The following is a 27,552-nucleotide window of genomic DNA, read 5'->3' on the forward strand; positions in this document are numbered from 1 at the left end:
TAGACAGAGGAATGAAACAATTACTGGACAATGTTGTGAAGAGCTGACGGTGGAAGACTGATGTGTCAAAAACCATGGAGAGTTCCATGAGGGCAAGAACTGATCAGGTATTACAGTGCAAGTTAGAAAGGCCTTTCACCCATAGGGCTGTTGCTTTGTATGAATCAATGATCTGGACTGAAGCGAGGATAGCAGTGGAAATGCAGCAAGGGAGTATGAATGTGGATGCCTGTCCTTCAGAGTCTGGCCAGAGTGTTTCATCAGAAGGTTTCAGCAATACAATGGGATGATTATTGCAAATGTTATTGGACAATGGCAAGTTACACTTAATGTCATTTCTTCTGCCTGTTACAAGGAACAGGTGGGTACATTCCATTCCATACTCTCTGAGGGTCCATGGGTAAATAAATGAATTTATGTAAATTGTAACGTCAGACCCCAAATTAAATCTCTGTCGTGTTTAGTTAGGAGACCTCAGCTGAGTGCCAGGAACAGATTTGACACCCTGGACTATGCAGGGGCAGTTGCTCCCAAACACTGGCCAGTGCTGGAGAATGGATGTGTGTGGACATTGGAAACGTTCAATGCCACACTGACTTTGCTGCCCTGCAGAGGTACCTTGGCAGTCATGGTTCAGGCGCACAGACGAAGGCTGAGCACGCAGGCGAACTTGTGTATGTGGGACTGCGTACTCAGCTTGGCAACACTTCAGGAAAAGGAGTAAAAAACAGGAGAAATCGAACTCAGCACACTCACCTGAAACTTTAGCAAAAAATTTTCATGAACAGGCAATAAACTAAAGGAAGTAAAAAGAAAGAATTAGTCTTAAAGAGATAGAACACTGATACATCACACAAAACGCCCACCTGTACTGCATGTTTGGAGTGTGCTGAGGTACCTTCTGCCGTGGACTTGAGAGCTGTGCTGAGATTATCCTGGCTCTCAGTCTATGGCACAAAAAACAGCCGTGGTGCCAGGAGACAGAGGGGGCTTGAGTGGCCAGAATGCTTTCCAGAAGCACCTGTAGGGACACTCTCCCATGAAGCCTGTGAGCCAACCTCCATCCACTGCCCAGCTTCTTGGGGAACCGACACACAAGGTCTGCTGGTGATTTCCTGAGAATTCAACCCATTCACCCTGCACTAATGTTCAGCTTTTGACAAGCATGTAACACCTTTCCTTTCCCTAAGTTGAACTTAATTTGCCACATGTCCACTTGTTTGAACACTTTCCTTCTGACAACCCGCCTTTGCACCATCTATATCCTCCACAGCTATTTCTTTCTCCATATTTGATGGGTGTTATGTCAAGTCATAAAACTGACCAACAGGAAAAGAGCAAGCAGTTATCAAATCTTACCTCCATCAGGTCTAAATGCTTCCTCTCACCCTTCCTCGATTCCCATCCCAATTCCAATCAGACCCTGCCAGTCTTTTCATCTCCTGGAATCCATCTCGAGAGAATTAACTTACCGTGCCATCTCTGAAAGACCCAGTTTCCCATCGCCATTTGCATCAAACATTTTCAGCTGTAATAGAAAATAAAGATGGCATGGTGACCGATTCCAGCATCCACATTTTTTTCCTTTGTGCCAGCGGTGCTTGGAGAATGAATGGCGTTTGTTTAACAAGAAGTGTAGGCCGCGGGTTGGGATGAGGGAGGATTAACAATCAGTTGGGAGAGTCGGTAGCCAGAGATCAGGGTTTTGAGAGGGATAGCCAGGGAAGGGAGGGTCAGGATGTAGGTGACTGGCACCAGGCGGGCATGCCATGCAGGAGCAGGTCTATGAGTGTTGTGCTAGGGGGCATCACCGCCATTGCTCCAGTTCGGGGCAGCACTCACCACCCAGGGACAGCAGCCGGGAGAGATAAGTGTGTTTGTGGATCTATCCCATGCACGGCTACCACTCACTATCGTTTGTGTGTATTCCTGCAGCTTCTTGTCGTCGTAGTGCCTGTTTGCTTTCTTCAAGAGGTCCGCCAGGAAGCTCTGAAGGGAGACATGGTCCAGGTTCAGTTATCTCACATTACAAACACTACTTGCAGCATAAGAAGTATCTGGTTTCTTTCAACCCTGCACATCCATTCAACGAGCTGGTGGCCAGTGTGTACATCAGCTCATTCGGCCACTCTCTTTGCCAAAATACCTCAAGGGAAAATCTCAGCAGGTTGTCAATGTTACTTTAGCCTTAGTAACCGAGAATACCAGCTAAGCACCTCCAAGACAGGAGACGACTGACTTTTGTGGGGAGCCAGTTGAGTGACATCATAGATTTCTACCAAATAAAATCTGAGAGGCTGTAAACTGGCTGTCCCAGCTGAACTATGTCTGCCTGGTCACTATGACAAGGTGCTGGAGAAAGCGTATGGCACACTTGCCTTCATCAGCTGTGGCATTGAGTACAGCAGTCGAGAAGTCATGTTATAGTTGTACAAGATGTTTGATTGCACACCAGAGGAAGGATGTAATTGAGCTAGAGAGGATGCAGAAAAGGTTTACAAGGATGTTGACAGAGTTGGAGAGCTTAAGTTACAGTGAAAGGCTGGACACAAGAGACTGTTTTCACTAGAGTGTAGGAGGCTGAGGAGTGATCTTATAGAGGTTTAAAAAATCATGAAATGCATAAATAGGATGGATGGTCATTCTTTTCCCAGGGCAGGGGAGTCTAAAACTAGAGGGCATTGGTTTAAGATGAGAGGGAGAAAATTTAAAGGGAACCAGAGGGGTAGTTTTTTCAAAAGAAAGTGGTAGGTAAATGAAACGAGCTGCCAGAGGAGGTGGTAGAGGAAGATTAATAGACATGTGGACAGACACATTTGGACAGATTCACAGATAGGAAAGATTTAGAGGGATATGGGCCAAACGAAGGCAATGGGATTAGCTCAGGTAGACACTTTGGTGGGCATGGAAGAGTTAGACCAAAGGCCTGTTTCCATGTTGAATGATTACAACTCTCTAATCATGCCAGGCATCGAGACTAAACCTCGTATGTGCAGAATTTGTCTTTAGGGTTGTGTTACTGAGTTTGATGTCTCCCAACCACCAATTCATGTTCTGAGCTCCCTCCCTACAAAGAGGCACCATCTCTCTCCTGGCCTGGTGTGGACAGAATAAGCAATTGTAGGTTTGCTAGCAATGATGGCCCTTTGTCCGTGTATGCTGGCGGGCTAAATGTGAAGCAGGGAGAACCTGTGGCCCTGATCCATCAACCAGAGATTGTTGGCAAGAGACGGGAAGACCTGACTTGTATGGCAGCCTTCCTGACACAGAGAACAAACATGAATCATTGTAGAATGGCAGGAATAATGATCCATTCTTGTCGTCTCACGGACACATGTCTGCATTTCTCTGTCATCGCGCGCCAAGCCTGGACTGCTGGCAGGAGGAAACCCCTGCAGCAGACATGCTGCCCTGGCTGGAGCTCTGGCTAGACTTGTCCCAGAATTATCACGGTGAGACTTCATGAAACATCTTCTCCCATAATTGGATCTTTTACTGACTGATAAATAACAGTGCCGAAAGGGCACTAGGTGGTAGGGATCCTGAGCTCAGTTCCTCGCCACAGAGAGCCTTTATGTGGGCAACTCTGGGTGAAGGTCCAGTTTCCAAAGGGTGGAGTGACTTAGGACTGCAGAGAGGTAATGATAAACCATTATGTTATAGAGAATTAACAAACCTTAAGTCGGCCTTACTGGTGGAAGATTTCAGAGCAAGCCAAAGGGCAGGTGCCCCCAGCAACAATAAATCCCACACTTGGGAAGTTGTGGCCCAGGACATTGAAAGGCATGGTCGCCAGCGTTTCCAGTGGTTTGTGACGCAGTCAGTCCAGTACTCAAGGTCCAGTGTGGCTGGTCTACACCCAACACAACCAGACTCTTGGCAAATGTACGTAGAGCTTACAGAAGGGTGAAATGTTACACACACCGTCCACACACACTGCACCACCCACCCTCTCTCTCTCTGGTACCTGCATGCACTGTGCACCACCCATTTACTTTGTGCCACCCACATACACTGTGCCATCCACAGACACACACATACATTCTCTGCCACCACCTATAACCACTCTCCGTGCCAGCATGAGGGATGCACCACCAATGGTCACCGACTTGAGAAGAAGTCTTATTCCCTGGAGGAGGTAGCATCAATGATATTTCCCATTGGAGAGTTCGGCCGCAAACAATGATACATGTCTTGGACATCTTGCTGCTGCCCAGGATGGTCTGGAGTCACAAATGCAGGATTAGATTCCCTCCCAGACAGTCACATCTTGGGCGGGGGGGGAAGCAACCCAGACAGAGTGCCCTGGGGCAGGAGGAACAGAACCACCATCCTTGGCCAAGCGCCTCAAGAAAAATGTTGTCTGAGGTGGAGTGTGAGACTGGAATTCTGCCTGTGCAAGAGGACTGATCATTCTGCTCTGTCTTGGGTGACCTCTGCGCACCCTGCTGCATGCCCTACCAGAGGCAGGAACCCAGCTCCCTGTTCTCTTGTGGGTGGGTTATGTCTCTCTTCTTCCTGTGTTTCCCCACTGCCCTTTGACGTTCCTTGGCATTAAGTGCTGAAATGATCTATTGGCTAGAGGTTGCTGGCAGTTCAATCATGCCAGGAATTAAACACTTTGGTCAATTTAATGTCTTCTATTCTGAACAAGCGGTTTATGAAGCACTCACTGGAGTATCAAACCACACAATGTGATTTCACACAGCTCTGCCAAGCCCCTTTGGAACCGTATTTTATTGCGCTACCTATATAATCGTGTTAAAGCTGAGCAGTGACTGCAATCTTTATCCTTCAATGAGTTGACGGATTCCTGACCTCAGGCTACCTGAGCAATATCAGGACAGGAAAACTGAAGATTGGACAGAGTTGGAGCTATACAGCACGGAAACAAGCCCTTCAGCCCAATTGGTCTTTGCTAACTAAGTTGAATAACTGAGGGACCCATTTACCTGCGTTTGGCTCAAATATCCTTCTAAACCTTTCTATCCATGCAACTACCCAACTGTCCTTCACAATCGGATCTTCTGTGGCAGCTCACTCCAGATATCCTCCACTTGTGAAAACCTACCCTTCAGATCCCATTTAAATCTTTCCCCTCACTCACTTCACTCAAAAAGACTGTGACCGTCCAACTTATTTTCACTTCACATGATTATATAAACAAGTTCACCTCTCAGCCTCCTTTACTCCAGAGAAAACAGTTGCATCCTATCCAGTCTCTCCAGACCACGATACATCCCTGTGAACCTTTTCTGCACTCCCCCTAGATCACATCTCCAGAAGCAGCTGCAGAACCTGCTGCTGCCCACTTCACTTTCTCTATCAACAGTTTCTTACCTCATCGGACTAAAGTCTGGAGACAGGATTTGTTGAACACAGGGCTTGCTTTAGTAATGCCCGCTGTCATTGATCCACAGCCTGCCATTGTAGCCTGAGACTACCAACAGACGTGGAGAGAGTGACCCTGATTGAGGCAGGAATAGGGATTCAGAAAGTAGTGTTTAGTGGAGTCTCAGCCCTTATACAACAATCGGATACCCAATACTTGCAGTGTGTGTGGCCAAGAGTAGAGACTGCGGGGAGGAAATGCAGTCTGACCATAGCCACATGGTGCAGGGGATCATTCCATCTGAGAGAGTGGCAAAAAATTTAGCAATTATAAGGAACAGTGAAGTGAGGTCTGGTGGATACTGTTGCAAATAAAGTCCTGAATGTTGTAATGTCATCCAGTGTTGAGGACTCCTCTTGGGACTGGAGAGGAACGTAATGAGAGGGGAGAAACTCAGTTGTTGTGATCTAGATAGGAACCAGCAACAAAGATAAAATTGGACAAAGAGATGCTGCTGAGAACTTTGGGATTAAATTAAAGAGCAGAACCACAAAAGTAATAGCGTGTAGTTAGGAACTGCAGATGTTGGTTTACACCGAAGGCTGGAGTAGGTCAGTGAGTCATGCAGTAACTCTGGAGAAAAGGAACTGGTGACATTTCGGACTCTGAACCTTTTCGTACCTCTGGATTACCTCTCCTCTGACTGAGTCTAATGAAGGATTTGAACCTGAAACAGGAATCAGTTTTCAGGGAGTAGCGTTTGGAGGAACCTCGGCCCTTACACAACCAATGTTCGGAAGATGGAATTGATGGCTTTGTGGTCAAGTTTGCAGATAATACGAAGATAGATGGAGGGGCAGGTAGTGTTGAGGAAGCAGAAAGTCTGCAGAAGGACTTGGACATCTCTCTAAATGTGAGAGTGGGCAAAGAAATGGCAAATAGAATACAGCAGAGCAAAGAGAACCAACGGGATCCCACCACTGGCCACTCTTCCCATCTCCTCCCGTGTCTGCTTTCTGCAGAGCCCACTCCCTCCGTAACTCCCTGGTCAATTCGTCTCTTCCCACCCAAACCATCCCCTCTCCTGGCACTTTCCCTTGCAACCACAGGAAATGCTACACTTGTCACTTTACCTCCCCCCTTGACTCCATTCAAAGACCCAAGCAGCCTTTCCAGGCGTGGTAAAGGTTCACCTGCACCTCCTCCAACCTCATCTATTGCATCCACTGCTCTTTGTGTCAGCTGCTCTACATCGGTGAGACCAAGTGTAGGCTTGGCGATCGCTTCGCCCAACACCTCCGCTCGGTTCGCAATAACCAATCCGATCTCCCGGTGGCTCAGCACTTCAACTCCCCTTCCCATTCCGAATCCGACCTCTCTGTCCTGGGCCTCCTCCATGGCCAGAGTGAGGCCCACCGTAAATTGGAGGAGCAGCACCTATGTTCATACCCAGCAGTATGAACATTGACTTCTCCAATTTCAGATAGTCCCTGCTTTCTCCTCGCCTTCCCAGCTCTTCCTCAGTCCACTGTCTCTGCCTCTTCCTTTCTTCTTCTCCCCCCCCCCCCCACATCAGTCTGAAGGGTCTCGACCCAAAACATTGCCTATTTCCTTCGCTCCATAGATGCTGCCTCACCTGCTGAATTTCTCCAGCATTTTTGTCTGCCTTCGATTTTCCAGCATCTGCAGTTCCTTCTTAAACAAAGAGCATGGTCATGCACTTTGGTAGAAGGAATACAGGTGGAGACATTGCAAATACAATGCTAGCATGCATATTGCAGGGACTAAAATATAACAGCAAGGATGTAATGCTGAAGCTTTATAAGGCACTGGTGAGGCTACATTTGGAATATTGGGATCAGTTTGGGGTCCCAAACAGGAAGAGGGATGTGCTGGCATTGGAGATGGTCTAGATGAGGTTTACGAGAATGTTCCTCGGAATGATTGGGTTAACGTATAATGAGCATTTGAAGTCTCTGGGCCCATACTCGTTGGAGTTTGGGAGTGGATCTCATTGAAATCTAATGGATAATGAAAGGCCTAGATAAAGTGGACATGAAAAGGATGTTCCCATCAATGGGAGGGTCTAGAACCAGTATCCTCAGAATAAAATAATATACTTTTATAATTGAGATGAAGAATTTCTTTATCAAGGGGCTGAGGGGGGAAAATAGATCCTCAATGATCAAATGGCAAAGCAGACTGAATGGGCTGAATTGGGCTAATTCTGGTCCTATGAATTATGATCTTATGGTCTTATACCCATTTTTTGTTGTCTATATGGGCAAGAGCAGAGAATGGTGGTAGGAGAAGCAACTGACCACAGCTCCCTGGTACAGGGGACAATTCCAGCAGAGGGGGTGACACAGAAACTAGGAGTGGTAGGAGACAGTGTAGTTAGATTATGGTAGATATTGTTGCAGTCAATGAGTCTGTAATGAAGGCTGTAATATCTCAACATTGTCAGGGTTAAGGACTCTTACTGGACTGGGAACAGAGTGACTTAGCTGTTGTGGTCCATATGGGATCCCAAGGACAGAGAAAGGACATGGACGGGAGTCTGCTAAAAGGGTATGAGCAGCTAAAATGAAAATTAATAAGCCGAAGCACAAAACCAATAACCCTCTGCAAACTCGCTCAGGGTCAAGCAGATTGGAGAGCTTTCTGCATCAATCAAAGACCGGTGCAGGAGAAATGGGTTTCGATCCATGGGGCACTGCAGAAGCGGAGCTGTTCCCTTGGGACAGGATTCACTCGAACCAGGCTGGGGCTGGTGATCAGTGAGTCAAACAAGTGCTAAAGCAAAGGCTTCAAACCAAACAGGAGGGGGCAGTGTGTTACATTTAGAAAGTTAAACAGAAAAGACAAGGCAAAATGGACAATGATCCTGTTGGCATGCTGGAGTTCAGCCATGTGCTGTTTAACTCTAGGACACAGTGGGTGTCGACACACTCCAATTAGAGTCAGGGAAAATCAATATAAAAGGTCAAAACGAAAGACTTGACCTGAACATACACAGATTTATTAACAAGGGAGCTCTCGCTGCCTCTCCCATCAGATGGCACAAGGATAGAATTTCCATGGTCCTCACCTTACTCCTTGGTTCACTTATCCCTTCCCATCCAAACCACCCCCTCCCCAGGTACTTTCCCCTACAACTGTGAAGGATGTAACACCTGTCCTTATACATCCTCCCTCACCTTCATCCAGGGATCCCAGCAGTCATTCCAGGTGAGACAGACGTTTATGTGCACCTTCTCCAACCTCATCGATTGCCTCCAGTATTCCCGATGTGGCGTCCTGCACAGCGAGACCAAGCGTAGACTTAGTGACCATTTTGGTGATCACTTGCGCTTGGTCCACCATGACCTATGGGATCTCCCAGTTGCAAACCACTTTAACTCCTCTTCTTATTCCCATACTGACACGGACCTCATCCATTGCCAGAATGAGACCACATGCAAACTGGAGGAACAGCACCTAATATTCCACTTGGGTAGCTCACAGCCCAATGGTATGTACATTGAATTCTCCAATTTTAGGTAACTCCAAAACCCTCCCCCTCTCCACTATAATCCCCCCTTACTATCCACCCCTCCCATGTGCCCCACCTTGACTCACACCTATTTCTTCCCTCTTGCGTCTACATTTCTTCTAGCTTTGCAATCCGAACTTTCCAAACCTTCACTTCTGTCTTTAGATCTCTACCCTGTGTTCCCCATCTCCCTATCAAAATGCTCTCTCATTGGTATCAACCCATTACCTGCCAGGCTTTGTCCTCCCCCTCCCAGCTTTCCACTCTACACCGAGCAAATCAATGAAGTAAGGTGCCAACTCACCGAGCCATGTTCTCCAGAGATGCTGCCTGACACCCTGAGTTACTCCAGCACTTTGTATCTTTTTAGATTATTAATTAAATTAATTATTAATTACATTTGAACGAAATTTCATTCAAACTTTTGTTTGTTTGAATGACAATAAAAGGCATTTTTTTCTATTATAAATGCGAGTGGTCTACTAGCCATTACACAGACTCGGCTGGGGGATTAAATAGTTCAAGATTTTTCTAATAAAACAAAAATGCAAAATGGAAAAGGAGAAGTTATCCTTGTGAAAAAGAACAGGCTAGAGAGAGAAAATGTATTTCCTGAGAAGATCATGGTTGAATTAGTTTGGTTGGAGCTATAGGACAGTAGAGGGCAGCAGACATCGTGGCAGATCTAGTCGCCCAGCTGCAGTGGGAAAGCATGGCCCAGCATGAATCAGGCACATGTTCCTCGGGTAATCACAGGGGATGTCACACACGAACAGGCCAGACTTAAATAGCTGTGATAAGAGCGCTGCCAACTCTCATGCATTGAGTGCAAGACTCACGCATTTCACCACAGCCCCGACGTACTGCAATTAGTGCCGTGACGTCTTCAGTTGTTGCTGACAGGGTCGTAGGTTTTCGCGGGTGGACGGACATATGTTGACTTTGGTTGTCGTAGGTGGACTTCCCAATTCGCGAGGAATTGTGTCGCCGGTTGACGTAGCTTGTTGTAGCTTGACGTCAACTAGGTGGTGGCTTGTTGTAGACATTGTCGGAGGGTGGGGCCAGATTTCACACTCTAAACTCTCACCCAATGTTGGCAGCCATGTGATAGTGGGCAGGATGGATTCTCGTACAGGTGTACAGCGGTTGGATCAGAACCAAGGAGGGAACAGCTGATAATAATAGTGTAGTTAAGGGGCCTTTATGCAAAAGTAATAATAAGACAGAACTTTTAATTTAGATTGAAAATAAGGACCAAGGATGTTAAATCTTGCCAGGATTTGAGTGTCCAGGAGAGGAGAGGTTGCCAGGCTAGGATTTTATTCCAGAGAACGCAGAAGGCTGAGGGGTGATGTTATCGAAGTGTATAAAATCATGATCATCGAACACCCGTACACTAGTTCTATGTTATCTCACTTTCGCGTCCTACGCACTAGGGGCAATTTACAGAAGCCATTTAACCTACAAACCTGCATTTCTTTGGATTGTAGGAGGAAACTGGAGCACCCGGAGAAAACCCACGCAGTCACAAGAAATTAAAACTCTACACAGACAGCACCTGGGACCGGGTCTCTGGCACTGTGAGTGAGGCAGCAGCTCTACTGTTTCACTTTGCTATTGTCAAGATTCCTGAAGATTGGGAAATTACCGACTTCAACAAAGGAGAGCTGAGAAAACTGAAAATGCAAGTAGACCACAAGGTGAGATTAATGAGGGACATGGGCATGAACTGGAATAGGTTGTGGGTATAAAGAGGAAAAGGTAAACCTAGTTCCTTTTGGGGACAGAAAATTGTGGAGACTAAAAGGTTTGAACTGAATTTCAGAGCTGGAAAAATCAGTATAGCAATAGCTTTGGAAAAATGAATGGGTCTCAAAGCCAATAGTGATTAGGACAGCGGATGCACCAATGGCCATCTACCAAGATTAATTGTTTCTAGAATGGTTCCCACACATCTTAAAAAATCTTTCCCGTGGTCTTCGTGATAGATTTCTCAGGGAGGGGTGAGTATTGGGAATATCTTTCTTTGTTTTGGAATTAGTGTCACTGAGCCTGATTTCCTCATTGTCTATCATACTAACGATATGAATTCGACACTCATGGTCCAGCAAATGGGACATAAACACCAGCTAGCTTTTGCAGCCATAATCCTATTTACGGGGACATACGTCAAAATAATGTCACTGTTTGCAATGATAGATCAATGCCTTAAAATTCTCCAATAGACGACGGACAGTGAAGGTGCTCTAACAGCAGCCCAAATCATCATCAGGAGGTTGGTAATTTTGAAGCAGGACCAGCCTGCAAAGTTTATATTCACAGCCTTCTTTAGCTACAACTCTTGCTGACGTCAGCATACATTTTAAAAAGGGGACATATCATCTTGAGTTCCATTTAGTGTGATTTCCTTGAGAGTAGGTTAAACTGCACAAGTACACTCTGTACACACTATGCAAAATAAGGCATCTTGTCATAACACTGTATAGCCGAACTCACCCGATTCTACACATAGCATTGGGGGCAGCATGGTACAGGTGACAGATACAGTCAAAGAAAATCATACCACCAAGGCATCACGGCAGGCTAGTTTTTCAGGGAGACAATCCACTGGAATAACATCACCAAGATTTCCAACCACTTACAACCTTTCAGAGACTTCCTCAGTGAGATTTACAAATGGGGAACCCATCTGAGTTTTCCAGTGTGAAATGACTTCATAAAGAAATCCAATCAGGGCAAATCTCTGCAAGAAATCTGGGAGACATTTAACAGAACAATTGGAACAACCAGTGGCGCTCTTACCAAGAAATCTGAGATTATATCACCATGAATTCCAGACTGGGACAAGTTTGCTAGATATTCGCTCTGAACTATCTCACCAAGAATTCCAGTCTGCGACATCTTGCTAAGTGGCTGCCTGGAATATTCACATCAAGAAACCCAGTATGGAAAACCTCATCAGGAATTCCCGTCTCATACAACCACACCAATAAATCCAGATGTTGTGAAAAAAAATCTGCTCTGGGACAATCGCAACAAGATCTTCAGTCTGGAAAATGCTACCCACAAATCTGGGACAACTGCAACAAAGAATCCAGTCCGGATAATCACACAAAGAAAGCTAGTATTAAGACAACCTCATGAATAAATCAAGAGAGAGACTTTCTGAGCAAGAAGTCCAGTCGGTAATAATTTACATAGACATTGGATGTACTTCTTACAGCACAAAAGGAGAACATTTGTTCCTCCGTATCTCAGCTGGTTCTCAGCAGAGCAATTCCATCAATCCAATGCCCCATACCTTATTCCCCTGCCACTTATTCTCTCGCACACGTCCACCAACTTACTCTTCTAATTTAGTTTTGTCCAATCTTGTGGACAAATCCAATCAGAGACAATCTCAGCAAGGAATCCACAATAAGACATTCTCACGTGACATCTAATCTAGGAAATTTTCAGCAAGAAATCCAGCCTGGACAACCACTGCAATAAAGTGGAGTCTGGGACAAACATAAGAAATTTGGTCTGGGAAACCTCACTGCAAAATCCAATCCCAATCAATCACGCTAATGAATCCAGAGGTGGTCTCTCTCACCGATAAATCCACTTGGGTACAATCTCAAGCCGGGAGTACCAAACCTAAACGTTTAGTCCCTGACAACCTCATCAATAAACCCTGTCCAGATTATTATATCCAAGAAATGGAGTCTGGGATAATCTCAACTCAAATCCAGTTGAGCTTCGGATAATGTCAATAAAAAATCCAGTGTGGAACATATTCAGCCAATGAGTCCAGTCTGGGACCACTTCAGAAACTTCTGTCTTGGATAATATCAATAAGATTTCCACCCTGGAAATGACCTTCATAGAACCTAGTCTCAGACAATCTCACCAACAGATCCAGTCAAGAATCTCACTAGTTAGGGACAGTCTCATTGTTATTTCCATTCTGGGGCCATCTCATCTGGATATGCAGTCTGCGACAATCTTACCAGTTAACCAACAAGGGCAATCTCTCCAAGGACCCCAGCCTGGGACAATCTCACCAAGGAATCTAGCCCTTCAAAACAGGAAGCATTTCAAGAGAATCACATTGTGGCTGCAGGGATTTGTTACTGGGAGTATAATTCATGGTTGTTGCAAGTAAAATAAAAAAAATTTGTGTCAGCACCTTCAGTTCATTTGCTTCGATGTACCCGCTACAGTCTGAATCGTATTTCCGCCAGGTCTGTAAAACAAAAAGAGATGAATTGAGATTAGATACTGCGCTGGTAGAATCTTGTGATGATGGCATCATGAAATGAAAGGGAATTTTAGTCCTTCAGTTAACGTGTTGTATTTTGAGAAATCAAACCACGGCATGATCTTCACAGTAGGTCCTTGGTACTGCAGAAGGATCTAGGAGCACAGTACATAGTTCCTTGGAAGTCAAGTCATAGGTAGAAAGGGTGTTCAAGAAGGCTTTGGATACATTGGCTTTCATAAGTCAGGGTACAGAGTATAGAAGTTGGTATGTCATGTTATGTTGTACAAAATGTTGGTAAACTGCATTTGGTGTTTTGTGTTCAGTTTCGGTCACCCTGCAACAGATAGGATGTTTTGTTTAGATTAGTTTAGAAATACAATGGTTCAATGGTTCTTTATTGTCATGTGTGCACTGTACAATGACATTCTTTTTGCATAGTTTGCTCATGGACAAATTGCCATTTGGCCCACAAAGTCCGTACCGACAAGCAATCACCTGTTCACAAGTTCTATCCTGGACACTAGGGACAATTTACTGAAGCTATTTAACCTACAAACCTGCGTGTCTTTTGGAATGTGTGAGGAAGCCGAAGGACCTGGAGAAAAAGGGAAGCATTAGAGTTGGTGCCTTACAGCACCAGTGACCCGGCTCCGATCCTGACTATGGAGTTTGTATGTTCTTCCCGTGACTGCTTGGGTTTTCTGTGTGCTCTGGATTTCTCCCACACCCCAAAGACGTACAAGTTTGTAGGCTAATTAGTTTGGTAAAATTATAAATTGTCCTTAGTATACGTAGGGTAGTGGAGTGGGGATCGCTGGTCAGCACGGAGTCGGTGGGCCGAAGGGCCTGTTTCCGCAGTGTAACTAAAAAAAAAATAAAGCCAACACAGTTACTGGGACAATGTGCAAACTCCGTACAGACAATACCTGTAGTCGGGATCGAACACCGGTCTCTGGCACAGTAAGGCAGCAACTCTACTGCTGTACTGTTCTGTTTTTGAGATACAGGGTGGAAGCAAGCACTTGGCCTCACCGAGTTCATGCTGACCAGCCAGCAAATGTCCATACACTAGTTCTGTCCTACACACTAGGGTCAATTTATGGAAGCCAATTAACCTACAAACCTGCATATCTTTGAAATGTGGGAGGAAGCCCATGCAGTCACAGGGAGAACGTGCAAATTCCCGAGAGGCAGCACCTGCAGTCATGATTGAACCTGGGTCTCTGGCACTGTAAGGCAGCAACTCTACCAGTGCGCCACTGTGCTGCCCACTTACAGAAGTCAATTAACCTACAAACCTGCACGCCTTTGGAATGTGGGAGGTAAATGGAGCACCTGGAAAAAACCCATGCAGTCACTGGGAGAACGTGCAAACTCCGAATAGACAGCATCCGTAGTCAGGATCTAATTCGGGTCTCTGTTGTTAAGATGGAAAGAATGTAGAGAAGATTTACGAAGATGCTGCCAGGACTTGAGGGCGCGAGTTATAAGGAGAGGTTGGGCAGGCTAGGATTTTATTGCTCGGAGCGCAGGAGGTTGAGGGATGATCTTAGAGGTGTATAAAATCATGAATGTGATATGGTGAATGCAGAGTCATTACCCAAACTAGGGGACTCAAGAATCAGGGGACATAGGTTTACGGTGAGATGGGAAAAATGTAATAGGAACTCAAGGAGCAACATTTTCACGCAGAGGGTGGTGTGCATTTGGAATGAGCTGCCAGAGGTGGTAGTTGAAGAAGGTACTATAACATCATGTAAAAGACATTTGGTCAGGTTTATGGACAGGAAATGTTTAGAGGGATATGGGCCAAATACGGGCAGGTTTGACTAGTGTAGATAGAGCATTTTGGTGGGTGTGGACAAGTTGGGCCGAAGCCAACCTGGCATCTGTGCACAGTAGGACATGTTTTCCCCAACTTGTTCCCTACCTCCATGAACTCTCCGCTGGATCGTACACACTGCCGGAAGCACAGCAAGAAGTTCTCTTCTGTTGGGAGAATCTGGGCAAGCTGGAAGAGAATGGAGCGAGATTCATTATTTCCATCAAACATTGAGGGCTACTGTCCTCCTCACCCAAGCCCCTGTGATTGTGGCCTTGCTTCCTGCAACAATGCTGAATTTGGGGGGTGGTGCCTGGGAGGGCCAGCAGACTCGGGGGCACCACAAGAACTCAGTTAAGCAGACACTCACCTCTGCCATCTCAATCCTCCCATCCGCATTCTTGTCGTATTTTTCCATAAATTCCCTCATCTGTATTTCCTGTTTGTGTGAGACAAAATAATCCGCTCAGCTCAACGTATTGTCAGAGAGAAAGCAGATTTACGTTTAGGCTTATTATTTTAAACTGATTTATTCCAGATTTACCCAACAGAGGGCACATTCCACAGAAGTCAGAGCTCTTCTTTAATCCTTGCATCTCCGGTAGAGAGACAGGGAGAGAGAGAGGGAGACAAACACACGCAAATTATATACTCACAAATTTTTATTAACACCAATCTTTCACTTACCGACATTGAAATATATTCTCCAGATTTACCCTGTTGTTTAATCTATTATTTCTAATTTAAAAAACATGAAAACATGAAACAATGATCCATACATATACACAATACACACACCACTATACATGTTCTTATCCCCTGCACACATATTCTCTTACAATTATTCCACAAAATCCAGGCACAATCGACATACATTCATTTCATTTACACACACAGACTGTCAGCACTCTTACACATACTGCATACATATATTTCATATGTACTCCATTGCCACAAATATCACAAGCACACACACTGTGAAGCATACTTCCATATGCCTACCCTGTCCATACATACACTGGTTCTCCATCTTCCTCCACATTCAATTGATGAGCATTGTCAATTTCCACCAGTTCCAACGAGATTTTGCTCTCCTCCCCTTTCAGCATTTTATAGGGATTGTTCAATTAGCCGCACTCTGATCTACACTTCCATTCCTACCAACCATTCCCATCTCATTTCACCTTGTCTTGCAACTGTTGGAGATGCAACACCTGTGTCAGGCTCTAGTCCCAGAATAAGCCGACACCTGCGGATTGTGGCAAGGCTTGCATGCCGTCCGGGCTGCACAGTGAAGTCAGGTAGAATCGCTGACAACACATCACTCCCTGATGAGCTCCAGGCACTCTATGCTGCTTTTGAACAGAAGATGGCCCATAGCAGAAGTGTCCACGTCGCGGGGCTGGAAACTGGAAGTATCCTGAGCTAATTCTGCTACCCCACCATCATCTATTGCGACAAGTGATGGCTTCCGCTGATTGCCTCTGGAAGCTTGCGTCCATCTCAGGATGGACGATGACAGTGAGGCCAACATTTGTAACAAGATGGACGTGAAAAGCAGAAGAACAGAAGATCAGTGGAATTATGTCGTCCCAGTGATCAATGGAATGATAACCATGTTATTGATGGAATGACAGCTTCAGGTGCACTTGGCAGACATTAGATCGCCCTTCCTGAGAGTGAACCTGTGGAGAGTGGCAGTCCATGGCTGTCTACTCAGAACCTGTGTGGACAGACCAACTGGCAAGAGTATTCATCTTTAACCTTTCTCTAGTATACTCTGAGCTTTCCACTTGTTTTAAGAAGACCATTATCATCCACTGTCAAAGAAACACAAGGTGGCGTGCCTTTACAACAACTGTCATGAAATGCTTCAGTAGGCCGGCCGTGATGCACATCAACTCCAGAGGGGGTTTCGGTAGTTACCTAACATTGGAGAATTCAGTGTTCATACCGTCAGGTTGTAAGCTACCCAAGCATCAATGAATTCTCCACTTTTAAGGATCAACTTCCCGCTCCCTACCTCCAGTTTCTTTATCTTCTCACTCTCCCCTGTGCCATACCTGGACTTGCACCTATTTTTCCCTTCAGGTTTCCTCTCACACTCTAACAACCTACAGGTCTGTAGTTTAATTGGCTTCTGTAAATTGTCCCTAGTCCATATGATAGTGCTAGTGTATGGGGATTGCTGGTTGGCGTGGACTCCATGGGCCAAAGGGCCAGTTTATGCACTGTATCTCTAAAGTCTAAAATGTTCATACCATTGAGTTGTACGCTATTGAAGCAGAATATGAATTGCCGATCCTTCAGTTCGATGTGGCCTCACTCTGGCAATCAAAAAGGCCTGGATAGAAAGGTCAGTATGGGAATGGGAAGGGGGGTGAAAAGGGGAGTGAAACTGGGAGATCTAGCAGCCTTGACGTAGAGCAGAAATGTTTGGCCAAAGGGTTGTCTAGTCTTACGCTGGGTCTCGCTAAAGGAGAATCAAATTTGAGACACGAATGGAGCTGAACATTGTGCAATCATCAGTGGACATACCTACGTCGTATGACTGAAGGAAAGTAAATGAAGAAGCAGCTGAAAAGGGTTTGGCCTGGATGATAGCTTATTATTATTCAGAGATGTCCTCTGTTAAAAGATCAGAGTTTAAGAGCTAACGTCTCAAATCCCAGCCATAACCATTAAGCAGACCTGTACTATCACTGATGCTCAGGGATGTGATGATCTCCAGGATGAAAGTGTCCAGGCAGCTCTTCCCTTCACCGACGCTTCTCAATGTCTTCATTCCGGCTCAGTAACTCTGAGCTGAGCATCTTCCAGCAGCAGGCATAGTTATCTGGAAACACAGTGGTGTCCAGAATCCACCACATGCTGCAGTTACTGCTCTGCCAAATCTCAATGACCTTGATCCACTGAATAACATTTTTGTCTGCCTGACTTAGTTTACTGTTTTCTTTGCTGAATTGATCGTGTGCTGGGTAAATGAAGCTCGTATAATAAATAAGCGTAGGAGGATGAAGAGAGATCTTGTAGAGGTATAGAAAATCATGAGAGGAATAGATCGGGTGATGCAGTCTTTTGCCCAAAGTAGGGGCAATCGAGGACCAGAGGACATAGGTTCAAGGTGAAGAGGAAAAAATGTAATCGGAATCCAAGGGGTAACATTTTCACAAAGAGGGTGGTGTGTGTATGGAACAAGCTGTCAGAGGAGGTAGTTGAGACTGGGACTATCCCATTGCTTAAGATACAGTTGGACAGGTACATGGATAGTACACAAAAATGCTGGAGAAACTCAGTGGGTGCAGCAGCATCTATGGAGCGAAGGAAATAGGCAACGTTTCGGGCCGAAACCCTTCTTAGAGTTTTGTGTAACTTTGATTTTTCCAGCATCTGCAGTTCCTTCTTAAACATAGGTCCATGGATAGGACAGGTTTGGAAGGTTATGGACCAAGCGCAGGCAAGTGGGACTTGGGTAGGCAGGATATTGTTGGCCGGTGTGGGCGAGTTGGGCCGAAGGGCCTGTTTCCACACTATATTACTCTAAAAGTATAACTCCACTTATTTTCAATTTCCCAGCACATTGGTTAACCGGCATGTTTGCATAAAAAGGAACTGCAGACGCTGGTTAACACCAAAGCTAGACACAAAATGCTGGAGTAACTCAGCGGGACAGACAGCATCTCTTGGAAGGAGTGGGTGATGTTTCAGGTGAAGAAGGGTCTCGACCCAAAACATCACCCACTCCTTCTCTCCAGAGATGCTGCCCGTCCTGCTGAGTACTCCAGCATTTTATGTCTATGCTTGTTTAGACTTGCGGTTCCGTCTCTGAAATTGTCCTGGCTCTTTGTTTCCCCAAGTCCAAGGCCCTTGGTTTCTACTCTGAAAGGGACGGGATAGGAAAACTTTATGAGAATGTCTGAGACTGATTGTCCAGGAATAGATAGTGCCAACGTCTGAGACTAACGGCAGAGGAGGGATTTGAACTCATCTCTTCAGGACTTTTTCCTGAGCTTCGGGACATCAGTTTAGTTACTGAACCATCAGGCTCCAAGATGATGTTCGTCCTCTACACAGTATGATGTTAATTTAGCTGAACCATTTCTAAGGCAGCTTCCAGCCACTGACTTGGCTGTTGTATAGTAGCTGTGAGAAGGGACCAGTGGTCCCAGCTTTGGGAGATTGTGTGTTTAGAGCAGGATATAATTCCCCCCCCCAGCCTGGGATACAGGACTCCAAGACCATATGGTGTGAGAACTGTACATTCATGAGTTGCGCTGTTGCACAGTCCACCCAAGCTGTCCACTACCTTTCAGCTGCTGGTTCCCTTTGATCTATGAGTTTTGTTTAAGATAATAATAACTATGGTTTCAACCCAAGGCGGAATGGTTTCAAGTTTTAGAAGAACAGGGCGAAACCTTGCCAAGTTTACTTCTTTGCCAATGTCCTTGTAAGTATCCTGGCAACCTATTTTGCTTTTTTGTCAGGCACTGTTACTGTATTATTTGTAAGAAGGGACTGCAGATACTGGTTTAAACCGAAGATAGACACAAAATACTGGAGTAACTCAGCGTGTCAGGCAGTATCTCTGGAGAAAAGGAATAGGTGACGTTTTGGGTAAATTATTATTCCTTATGAACAGAAGCACCTGATTAATTCAATGCACTATCACAGGACATTTCCATTATCCCACTAAATTGCTCTGCAACATATTTTCCCTATACTCCTCCCAGATTCTACCACTCACATACACTAGAGACAATTTTCAGTGGCCAATTCACCTACCAAGCCACATTAGAAAGTACTGAGTTCAGGAGGGGCAGTAAGGAGTGTAGGGATTTTGAAAAGGCTGGAAATAATGGCTTGTGTTTTTCAGATATCCAATTCACTAGAGTTTTAGCTCATCAATAATTTGTTTTCCAAGAAATTGAGAAAGATTGAGAAAGGTGGTGGATGTATGGAACAAGCTGCCAAGAAGTAGTTGAAGCAGGGAGCATCCCAACATTTAAGAAACAGTTAAGACAATAGACAATAGGTGCAGGAGTAGGACATTTGGCCCCTCGAGCCAGGATGATCAGTCATTCAATGTGATCATGGCTGATCGTCCCCAATCAGTACCCCTTTCCTACCTTCTCCCCATATCACCTGACTCTGCTATTTTTAAGTGCCCTATCAAGCTCTCTCTTGAAAGCATCCAGAGAACCTGCCTCCGCCGCCCTCTGAGGCAGAGAATTCCACAGACTCACCACTCTCTGTGAGAAAAGGTGTCTCCTCATCTCCGTTCTAAATGGCTTACTCCTTATTCTTAAACTGTGGCCCCTGGTTCTGGACTCCCCCAACATCAGGAACATGTTTCCTGCCTCTCGTGTGTCCAAGCCCTTAACAATCTTATATGTTTCAATGAGATACCCTCTCATCCTTCTAAACTCCAGAGTGTACAAGCCCAGCTGCTCGATTCTCTCAGCATATGACAGTCCCGCCATCCCGGGAATTAACCTTGTAAACCTATGCTGCACTCCCCCAATAGCAAGAATGTCCTTCCTCAAATTAGGTAAATCAGGTACATGGATACGACAGGTTTGGAGGGATATGGATCAAATGTGGGCAGGTGGGACTGGTGTAGCTGGGACATGTTGGCTGGTGTGGGCAAGATGGGCCGAATGGCCTATTTCCACACTGCATCACTCCGTGACTCCAAGCAGTAAATGAAGTAAGCTGGCTATTATTTGGGTGGCACCACCACTGACAAAGGGAAGCGAGTGTATCAGGACGGACAACAGACTCATCAGGGAAATGAGGTACAGAGGCACTGGCCTCAGCGGAAGTGGAGCCAGAGGAATGAAGTTGCAATGAGGTAGATCGTGAAGATAGGAAATTGCAGGCCCATAACCAAACCTCCCTGTACACCTCGAATTCTGTCAATATCTAAACATTCATCCATCTCTCCCTTGAATGCACTCGGAAGAGGAGTCTCCGAAGTATAGAATAAAAGTTCGACCCCCTCCCTCAGTGAAGAAATTTCTCCTTGACAGTCACGATGCCATCGATCTTGTTGCGTGATATGGAGACGTTTGAAGGAAAGATTACCTACATTAGCATACAGAAAATGTAAAAGAAAATGGATTTTTGAATTAATTTTTCCCACGCATTTGACAGCAATGCACCCAATTTTATTTATTCTCTCCTCACGCTCAAAGCCTGCAGCGGTGGTGATATCCTAGTGACTCTGCACTGTGCCTCCTCCAAGGTCAATGCAGTCTTTCCAAGCTCAGCATGCCAGCACCGTTCCGCGAGGGCTGTTGTAAAGAAAGCTTCGGACTCCAGCCACAAACCAAAGCCCCAGCAGGAGTATGAAGAATCTGTAATCACCTCTAATTGCAACCTCCACCTTCTTACTGGGTACCACCTGCATCAAATTCCACTCCGACAGCTCAGTGATAAGGTGGGAGGGGGAGGGGTTGTCACACTGTAGGTCACAGTGAACAATAACACAGTGGTGATGTTGCAGGGGGTATAACTTATCTCCGCAAGCGGCAAAATAATGAGTAGCAAGATAAGAGATCACGTCTGCTTTGGAGGACGCAGAATCTTCTGAGGAGGAGGCGCCAGAGCAAATGTCAAGCGCATAGTGCAGAGAAGGATAACAATTGAGGAACGGAATCCCACAGCTGCTGTTTTACTGTCAGTTACACTGGGTGTAGGGACTCACTATTCCTCCTCTCACACTCAACATAAAGTGCAGGATAGAGACCTAAGGGGACTGGTAGCTAGTGCACATGACCGCCTCGTGCATTCTGACACCTCGCACAGGGTGTGACCTGAAATCATGTAAACCTAATGCCACCACCCTGGATGAGGCAGGAATAACGATAAACACCAGTTTAAAACTAAACACAAACTGCTGCATAAACTCAGTGGGCAGTCCAGGAGTATCAATATCAGTAGAGGCAAATAGACATATGACATTTTCTGAAGAAGGGTCTCGACCCGAGACGTCATCCATTCCTTCTCTCCAGAGATGCTGCCTGTCCCGCTGAGTTACTCCAGCCTTTTAGGTCTATCTTCAGTTTGAACCAGCATCTGCAGCTCCTTCTTATATATATATGACATTTTGGGTCGGGACCTTCATCAGAATGAAGGGACCCAACCCAAAACACCAGCTGTGCATTTTACCCCCACAGATTCTGCCTGAACACTGAGTGCCACAAGCTGTTTGTATTTTGCTCAAGATTCCAACATCTGCAGTTTCCTGTGTCTCCAATACTAGACCAAAATGCAGATATGAAACTGGTGTTTATGAGGCTTGAGATAGGCTCATGGATGTGGATGGGAATAAAGGGACATGGATCATGAGCAGGCAGAGACTGGTTTAACATTATGTTTGGCATGAACATTGTGGGCCAATGTGCCTGTTCTTGTGCTAGGTCCTCAAGCCTGGAGCCAATCAAAGTGACCCCTGTAGATTACTCTAGTTCAAGGGTCTAGAAAGTCCTGCATCTCACCACCTCCCCTGCATGGACAGTGGATGCTCATGCCTAACCTAATGGGTGAACATTGAGTGGTCAACTCTTGAATCATATATTCAGCCAATATTTAAGGTCACCAGCCATTTTAGGTAACAACATATCCCACAGTCTGAGTTCTTCAGATCAGCAAGCCCAACCTTTTACTTTTGGATCTCAATCGGCAATTCTGTATCTCCCACTCACATCCTCTCTTCTTCTTCTTGCGTATGGCATGCACAGCCTAAAGTTGTAGGATAACTTGTTCTATTTGATCTTATTTGATTGTGCACTTCGGGTTGATTGCATTCGTCGAAACAGGGCGGACCACGTGAAGGTTGCAATCTTCCACCCCTAGATGGAGAGCTTCACACATTGTCTGCCTCCTCACTTCACCACCATGTCTTCTCACCCTCAAGGATCTTCCCATGGGACCTCTCCTCCTTTCCAAAGCACCTGATGGGAAGAGGGAGCTGGTGGGGAGGACATTAGAGAAGGGGAACAAGGTCTTTGGGGCAATGCTTCAGTGAGAATTCACATTAGTGCTGTTTGGGGAGGTTGTGAGAGGGGGCAGGGCTGGTGAGGAACGGAGGTGCTGGGTGGTGTTCTCCACCTCCCCCTCTATGAGTGGACAGGGGGCATTGTGTCCCTTGCAACAGACACCCATCCACAACAGATAGTGGGGGAGCGGGGCACCAAGTGGTAAATTCCCTCCTCTCTGCCCGGTCCCTGGAGTGTGATTGGATGTAGCCAGTCCCCCCATTTACCTGCATAGACCTTCATCACTGCCCTTCAGAGGAAGGTCTTGTCCCAGCTGAGGTCAGAGGGCACAGGGCTGCTGGTGAGTCCGCCCATCACCCCAGAGACCCAGCTTCTCCCCATTCACCCAATGCTGCTCTTGCGTCAAGGTCCCACCCACCCTCCCCTACTCATGCTCCCTCCACAATCGCCGGCTGAGTGTCTATTATACCCCCTTCTCACAATTTCTGGTCGCCTGGCTTCTACCCCATCCCCTACTACCCTGTCTGGACCAGCCCTGCCCCCCCCCCAACCACCCCGCACTTGCATGTCTGGGCACCACCGGCTATCCCCGCTGTCTGTCCTCTACCTCACTCTTTCCCCACACCCCCATGAACCTTCCAAATGATGAGCTTTATTTACCTCCGTTTATTTTTTTCCACTTGTAACCTCCATTTATTACCTTATACCTTATCGGTATCCCATTCATTTTCAGTCAATTCCTCTGTCCCATTCCACCCACCTCCGGCTCCCCTGTTCTCCCCGTGGACCGCGTTCACCACCCTCCGATCTCCCCCCCTCCCCACCGCCACCCCCGCTATCCGTCTCCATCTCTCCCGTTTGCTCCGCTGCATCGATCCATCAAGCTGCTGTGTCTCAAACGCTGCTGCGTCCTCGACACATTCTGCGCTCAGCCCGATGGTGTGTGACCTGCCCGCAGCAGCCTGCGACCGCCCCGACCCCTGCATGCCCCACCCCGCCAGGACCCCGGGAGAGTATTCTCCCCGTCCGGACCCCAGGCGTATACTCGGCCCCTACCTAAGGGGTACTCACCACGCCGGCGCCTTTCCTCACTCGCTGCAGTTCTCGGATGAAATTCTCCAGTTCCTTGCCCTCAATGTACCCGTTACCTGCACACGCAGGGGGAGAGAAGCCGCTGTCAACCGGGGATCATTCAGACAGCGAGGACTGTGCCCCTCTCCCTCCCGGCCAGAGCGCGGGCTCGGGGGACGGACAGGGGGCCGGGCGGGTGGTGGGGGTCAATATTGAGGGCAACCCGAGACAGCATGGAGAAGATTCGGGGGGGGGGGGGGGGGGGGGGAGAGAATTCGGTGCGGTGCCTCCAATTCTGGGCGGCGGAGACATCGGCCACTCTCCCCGCGAACCCTGAAGTGAGCAGCGGCTTGTGGGCTCCCTCGGTGCCCCAAGCCGAGCTCTGCCCCACCCACCCAGCCCAGACACATCACCTCCCGAACTGCAACTCCAAACCACACATTTACAAACTTTCAAAACACTTGATTTTACATTTAAATATTGGGAATATATATATTTTGGGACTGTACATTTATTGGAAATTGACTATTACTATAATATATATTACATATATAATTGGAATATTGGGATTACATATATTTTGCCTCATATTTGGGAAGATATCCCCCAGGGCGAGATGCCAGTCTCCGCTGCCCGGACACAGGGCGCGGCGCCCGGTTGCCGGCACTCAGTTTGCCCCGTCGTTTATTGGCATTGACCTTCAGCCGAGCCACTGCCAACTTAGCGACCGCCGGGCGACATTCTGCAGACCTGAGCACACAACACAGTTCCGGGGAAACTCAAACTGGTCAGGCAGCATCTGAGGAGGGAATGGGCAAACGGTGTTTCGGGTCGTGACCCTTTTTCAGATCAAAAAATGCCCCGACGTCCCCATCTGTGGCAGGGCACATCTATCTATCTGTGGTCGCTGCATGCATTTTGTGATCAAAATATTATTTTTGCAATAAATGAAAGGTGATTTGAAAAAGAGGTCTCACCGTCTGCATCGTAATGTTTCCAGACTTCCAGGAACTGGGAGGCGGTGAGTTCGGCCAGGTTCAGGTAAGGTGGGAGCTGCCTCTCGGCCATCGTGTGTACAAGCCCGGACCCGTTTGGAACTGCCGCTGCCCGAGCGCATCCTTTTTATCCCTTTGCTGCCGCAGTTCGCCGAGCCACCTGTGGGGGGCGCCACGCTCTGGGTCTTGCGGCATCAAACATCTCCGCCGCCAGCTCCTTGTGCGGAAGGTGGGCAGGATCAAAGACACGGGCAGGATGAATGCACTCCTGTGTGCGGGCAACGGGGCACTGTATATCTGGGCTCGGTGTAGGCACTGCTGTGTACGGGCCACTCTCTACATTTGGGCACAGTGCATGCACTGCTGTGTGCAGGCGGTAGGACACTCTCCATCTGTGCTCAGTGCATGCACTGCTCTATGTAGGCGGTAAGGCACTACCCTTGGTTTAGTGCAGGCACTGCTGCAAGCAACTGCTGTGTGCGGGTGGCAGGGAGCATCTGGGCTCGGTGAATCCAATGCTGTGTGCCACACAGGGCTGGGGCTGGGTGCATGTAGCACGTCATGTCTCTTGTCACCTGGAAGATAGATCAGCAAACAAGGGCACAAGGAATTGCAGATGCTAGTTTACAGTAAACAAAGAGTGTTGGAGTAACTCAGCGGGTCAGGCTGCATCTTTGGAGAACATGGATAGGAATGTTTCGAGTCGGGACCCTTCTTCAGACAGTAAACAAGACTGTTTATTCCAGGTTCCAATGTTTGCAGGTCCATTGTGCCCGTAGCAGCAACGCTCAAAGGACCATGTAATATGACTGTTCACGCATGATGGAAGCTGCATTTAACTCCTGTACTGAGAGATCTGGTCCCGGCTGCTCCCTCCATCCTATTGGTCCGGGGAGGGGGGCTTCCACTGGGTCCAGCTTCTTTCTCAAAGCCCAAATCTTCGTGAGATTCCCATTTCCCCAACTCTGACACGGGGCAGTCACCCAACTGAGATCCTGAATGATAAACCAAAGCTTGTGACATTCATAATATTATTCTTCAGTCTGAAGAAGTACACGAAATTACTTCTGCTCTCTCACACCACGCCTGTAATTACCAAAGTCTGGTTGCCTCAATTCAGGAAGGCAGTTATCTTCTCTGGGACCCCATTGGCATATCCTTATTCTTCTCAGAGAAGGGAAGCGGAGACATGAAATACCTCCATCAGATGATCCATCTACCCCGGGTAAGGTTGCCAACTGTCCCGTATTGGCCGGGACATCCCATCTATTGGGTTGTCCCATTTGGGACTGCCCTTGTCCCGTATTTGACTGCTACTACTCGGGTCGAGGGAGCTGTCGGGTCGGAGCGTCGCGTCGAGCCTCGTCTCACTCGCCCCGACGATGTGCAGCAGCAACGCCTCGCCCGTAGCCCCGTCGGTCGGCAGCCCGGCCAGCTGTCCGACCTTCGGACCTTCGCTTACCGCCGACACCACCACCCCTCCTTCTCATGGCCGATCATCAACTCATCGAGTCGGTCAACGAATTGGCGTCTGGAATTTGTCCCTTGTTTTGACCCTTTGTCCCTTATTTGGGAGTGAGAAAGTTGGCAATCCTAACCCCAGGGCACCTTTGCAATCTCCGTCCGGGTTGTAGTAACTGGATTGGCTGCTTTGGGATGGGATCAGGGACACATATTAGAGGTAGCTCCTTCTCTGGATGATTGAAATTGATAGGGTAAAATGGCAAGTGACATGCGATGACATGGGTAAATGCTGTGATAAGAGCAGCGGTTGGTGGGGCCAGAAGCCTGGACCAGGGAATTGAGAGCATTCCCTTTGAAGTACTGAAAGGGGAGGGGAAGATATGTCCAGTGTTGGAATCTTGTAGTGTGTGGTTTAATTAATTTACAGTTAAATGTTCACCACCTTTCTCTGTCCCATCATCAACTCCATACTTACTAATGCAGGAACCAGCTTGGAAGTGCTAAAGACTAGACTGAAACAGTTACAACCATATATTCGCCTAGAATTGCTGTGTAGATGGTCCATCACGGCTTCTTCCTGAGATCCCTGCTGTTAGAGAAGTCAGTCCCCAGCTACTTTATTGCTCTCTATCTGATATCAAGGAACAACCTGCTGAACTGTGCCTACATATCTGCATTGCACAACTTCTATATTATTTTGTTTGTGTTTTCTCTCTATACTCCCATCAACCCATCACCTCACTCTATCAGAAATATTCCATTTATCCTATCCATCTGTGACACTAGATACAGCAAAGGCTGTGGGATCAGACAACATCTGAGCTGTAGTATTCAAAACTTGTGATCTAAAAATAGCAGCACCTCCAGTGCCCTACAACACTTGCATCTACCCAACAATGGGAAAATATCTCAGGCATAACTTGGTCTCAAATCAAATCCAGATAATTATTCACCAATTAGTCTATTCTCAATTGTCAAGAAACTGATGGAGTATGTCAACCGGCAATGTTATCAAGCACCAATTACTCACCATAAAACAGCTCCCTGTTGCCCTGATTGGGTTTTGACAGGCCAATATGGCACCAGA

At 46.8% G+C, this 27,552-nt stretch overlaps 1 protein-coding gene across 2 annotated transcripts in view; it reads right to left on the reverse strand.

Moving 5' to 3' along the window:
• The window catches only part of calb2a (calbindin 2a), a 37,460-nt gene extending 12,333 nt beyond the window's left edge, over positions 1–25,127 (reverse strand). For both annotated transcript variants that reach the window (XM_055648741.1, XM_055648740.1), the window contains exons 1-8: positions 24,984–25,127; positions 24,007–24,083; positions 15,306–15,374; positions 15,044–15,124; positions 13,039–13,095; positions 1,912–1,989; positions 1,473–1,528; positions 757–796 (exon numbers count right to left, since the gene is read on the reverse strand). In XM_055648741.1, the coding sequence (XP_055504716.1) occupies positions 757–796; positions 1,473–1,528; positions 1,912–1,989; positions 13,039–13,095; positions 15,044–15,124; positions 15,306–15,374; positions 24,007–24,083; positions 24,984–25,074 (549 nt within the window). In that variant the 5' untranslated portion in view covers positions 25,075–25,127. The remainder of the gene's footprint in view (positions 1–756; positions 797–1,472; positions 1,529–1,911; positions 1,990–13,038; positions 13,096–15,043; positions 15,125–15,305; positions 15,375–24,006; positions 24,084–24,983) is intronic.
• Between the last annotated feature and the right edge of the window lie 2,425 nt (positions 25,128–27,552).

The sequence above is a fragment of the Leucoraja erinacea genome, chromosome 17 (assembly GCF_028641065.1).
Source record: "Leucoraja erinacea ecotype New England chromosome 17, Leri_hhj_1, whole genome shotgun sequence".
NCBI classification, from domain to species: domain Eukaryota; kingdom Metazoa; phylum Chordata; class Chondrichthyes; order Rajiformes; family Rajidae; genus Leucoraja; species Leucoraja erinaceus.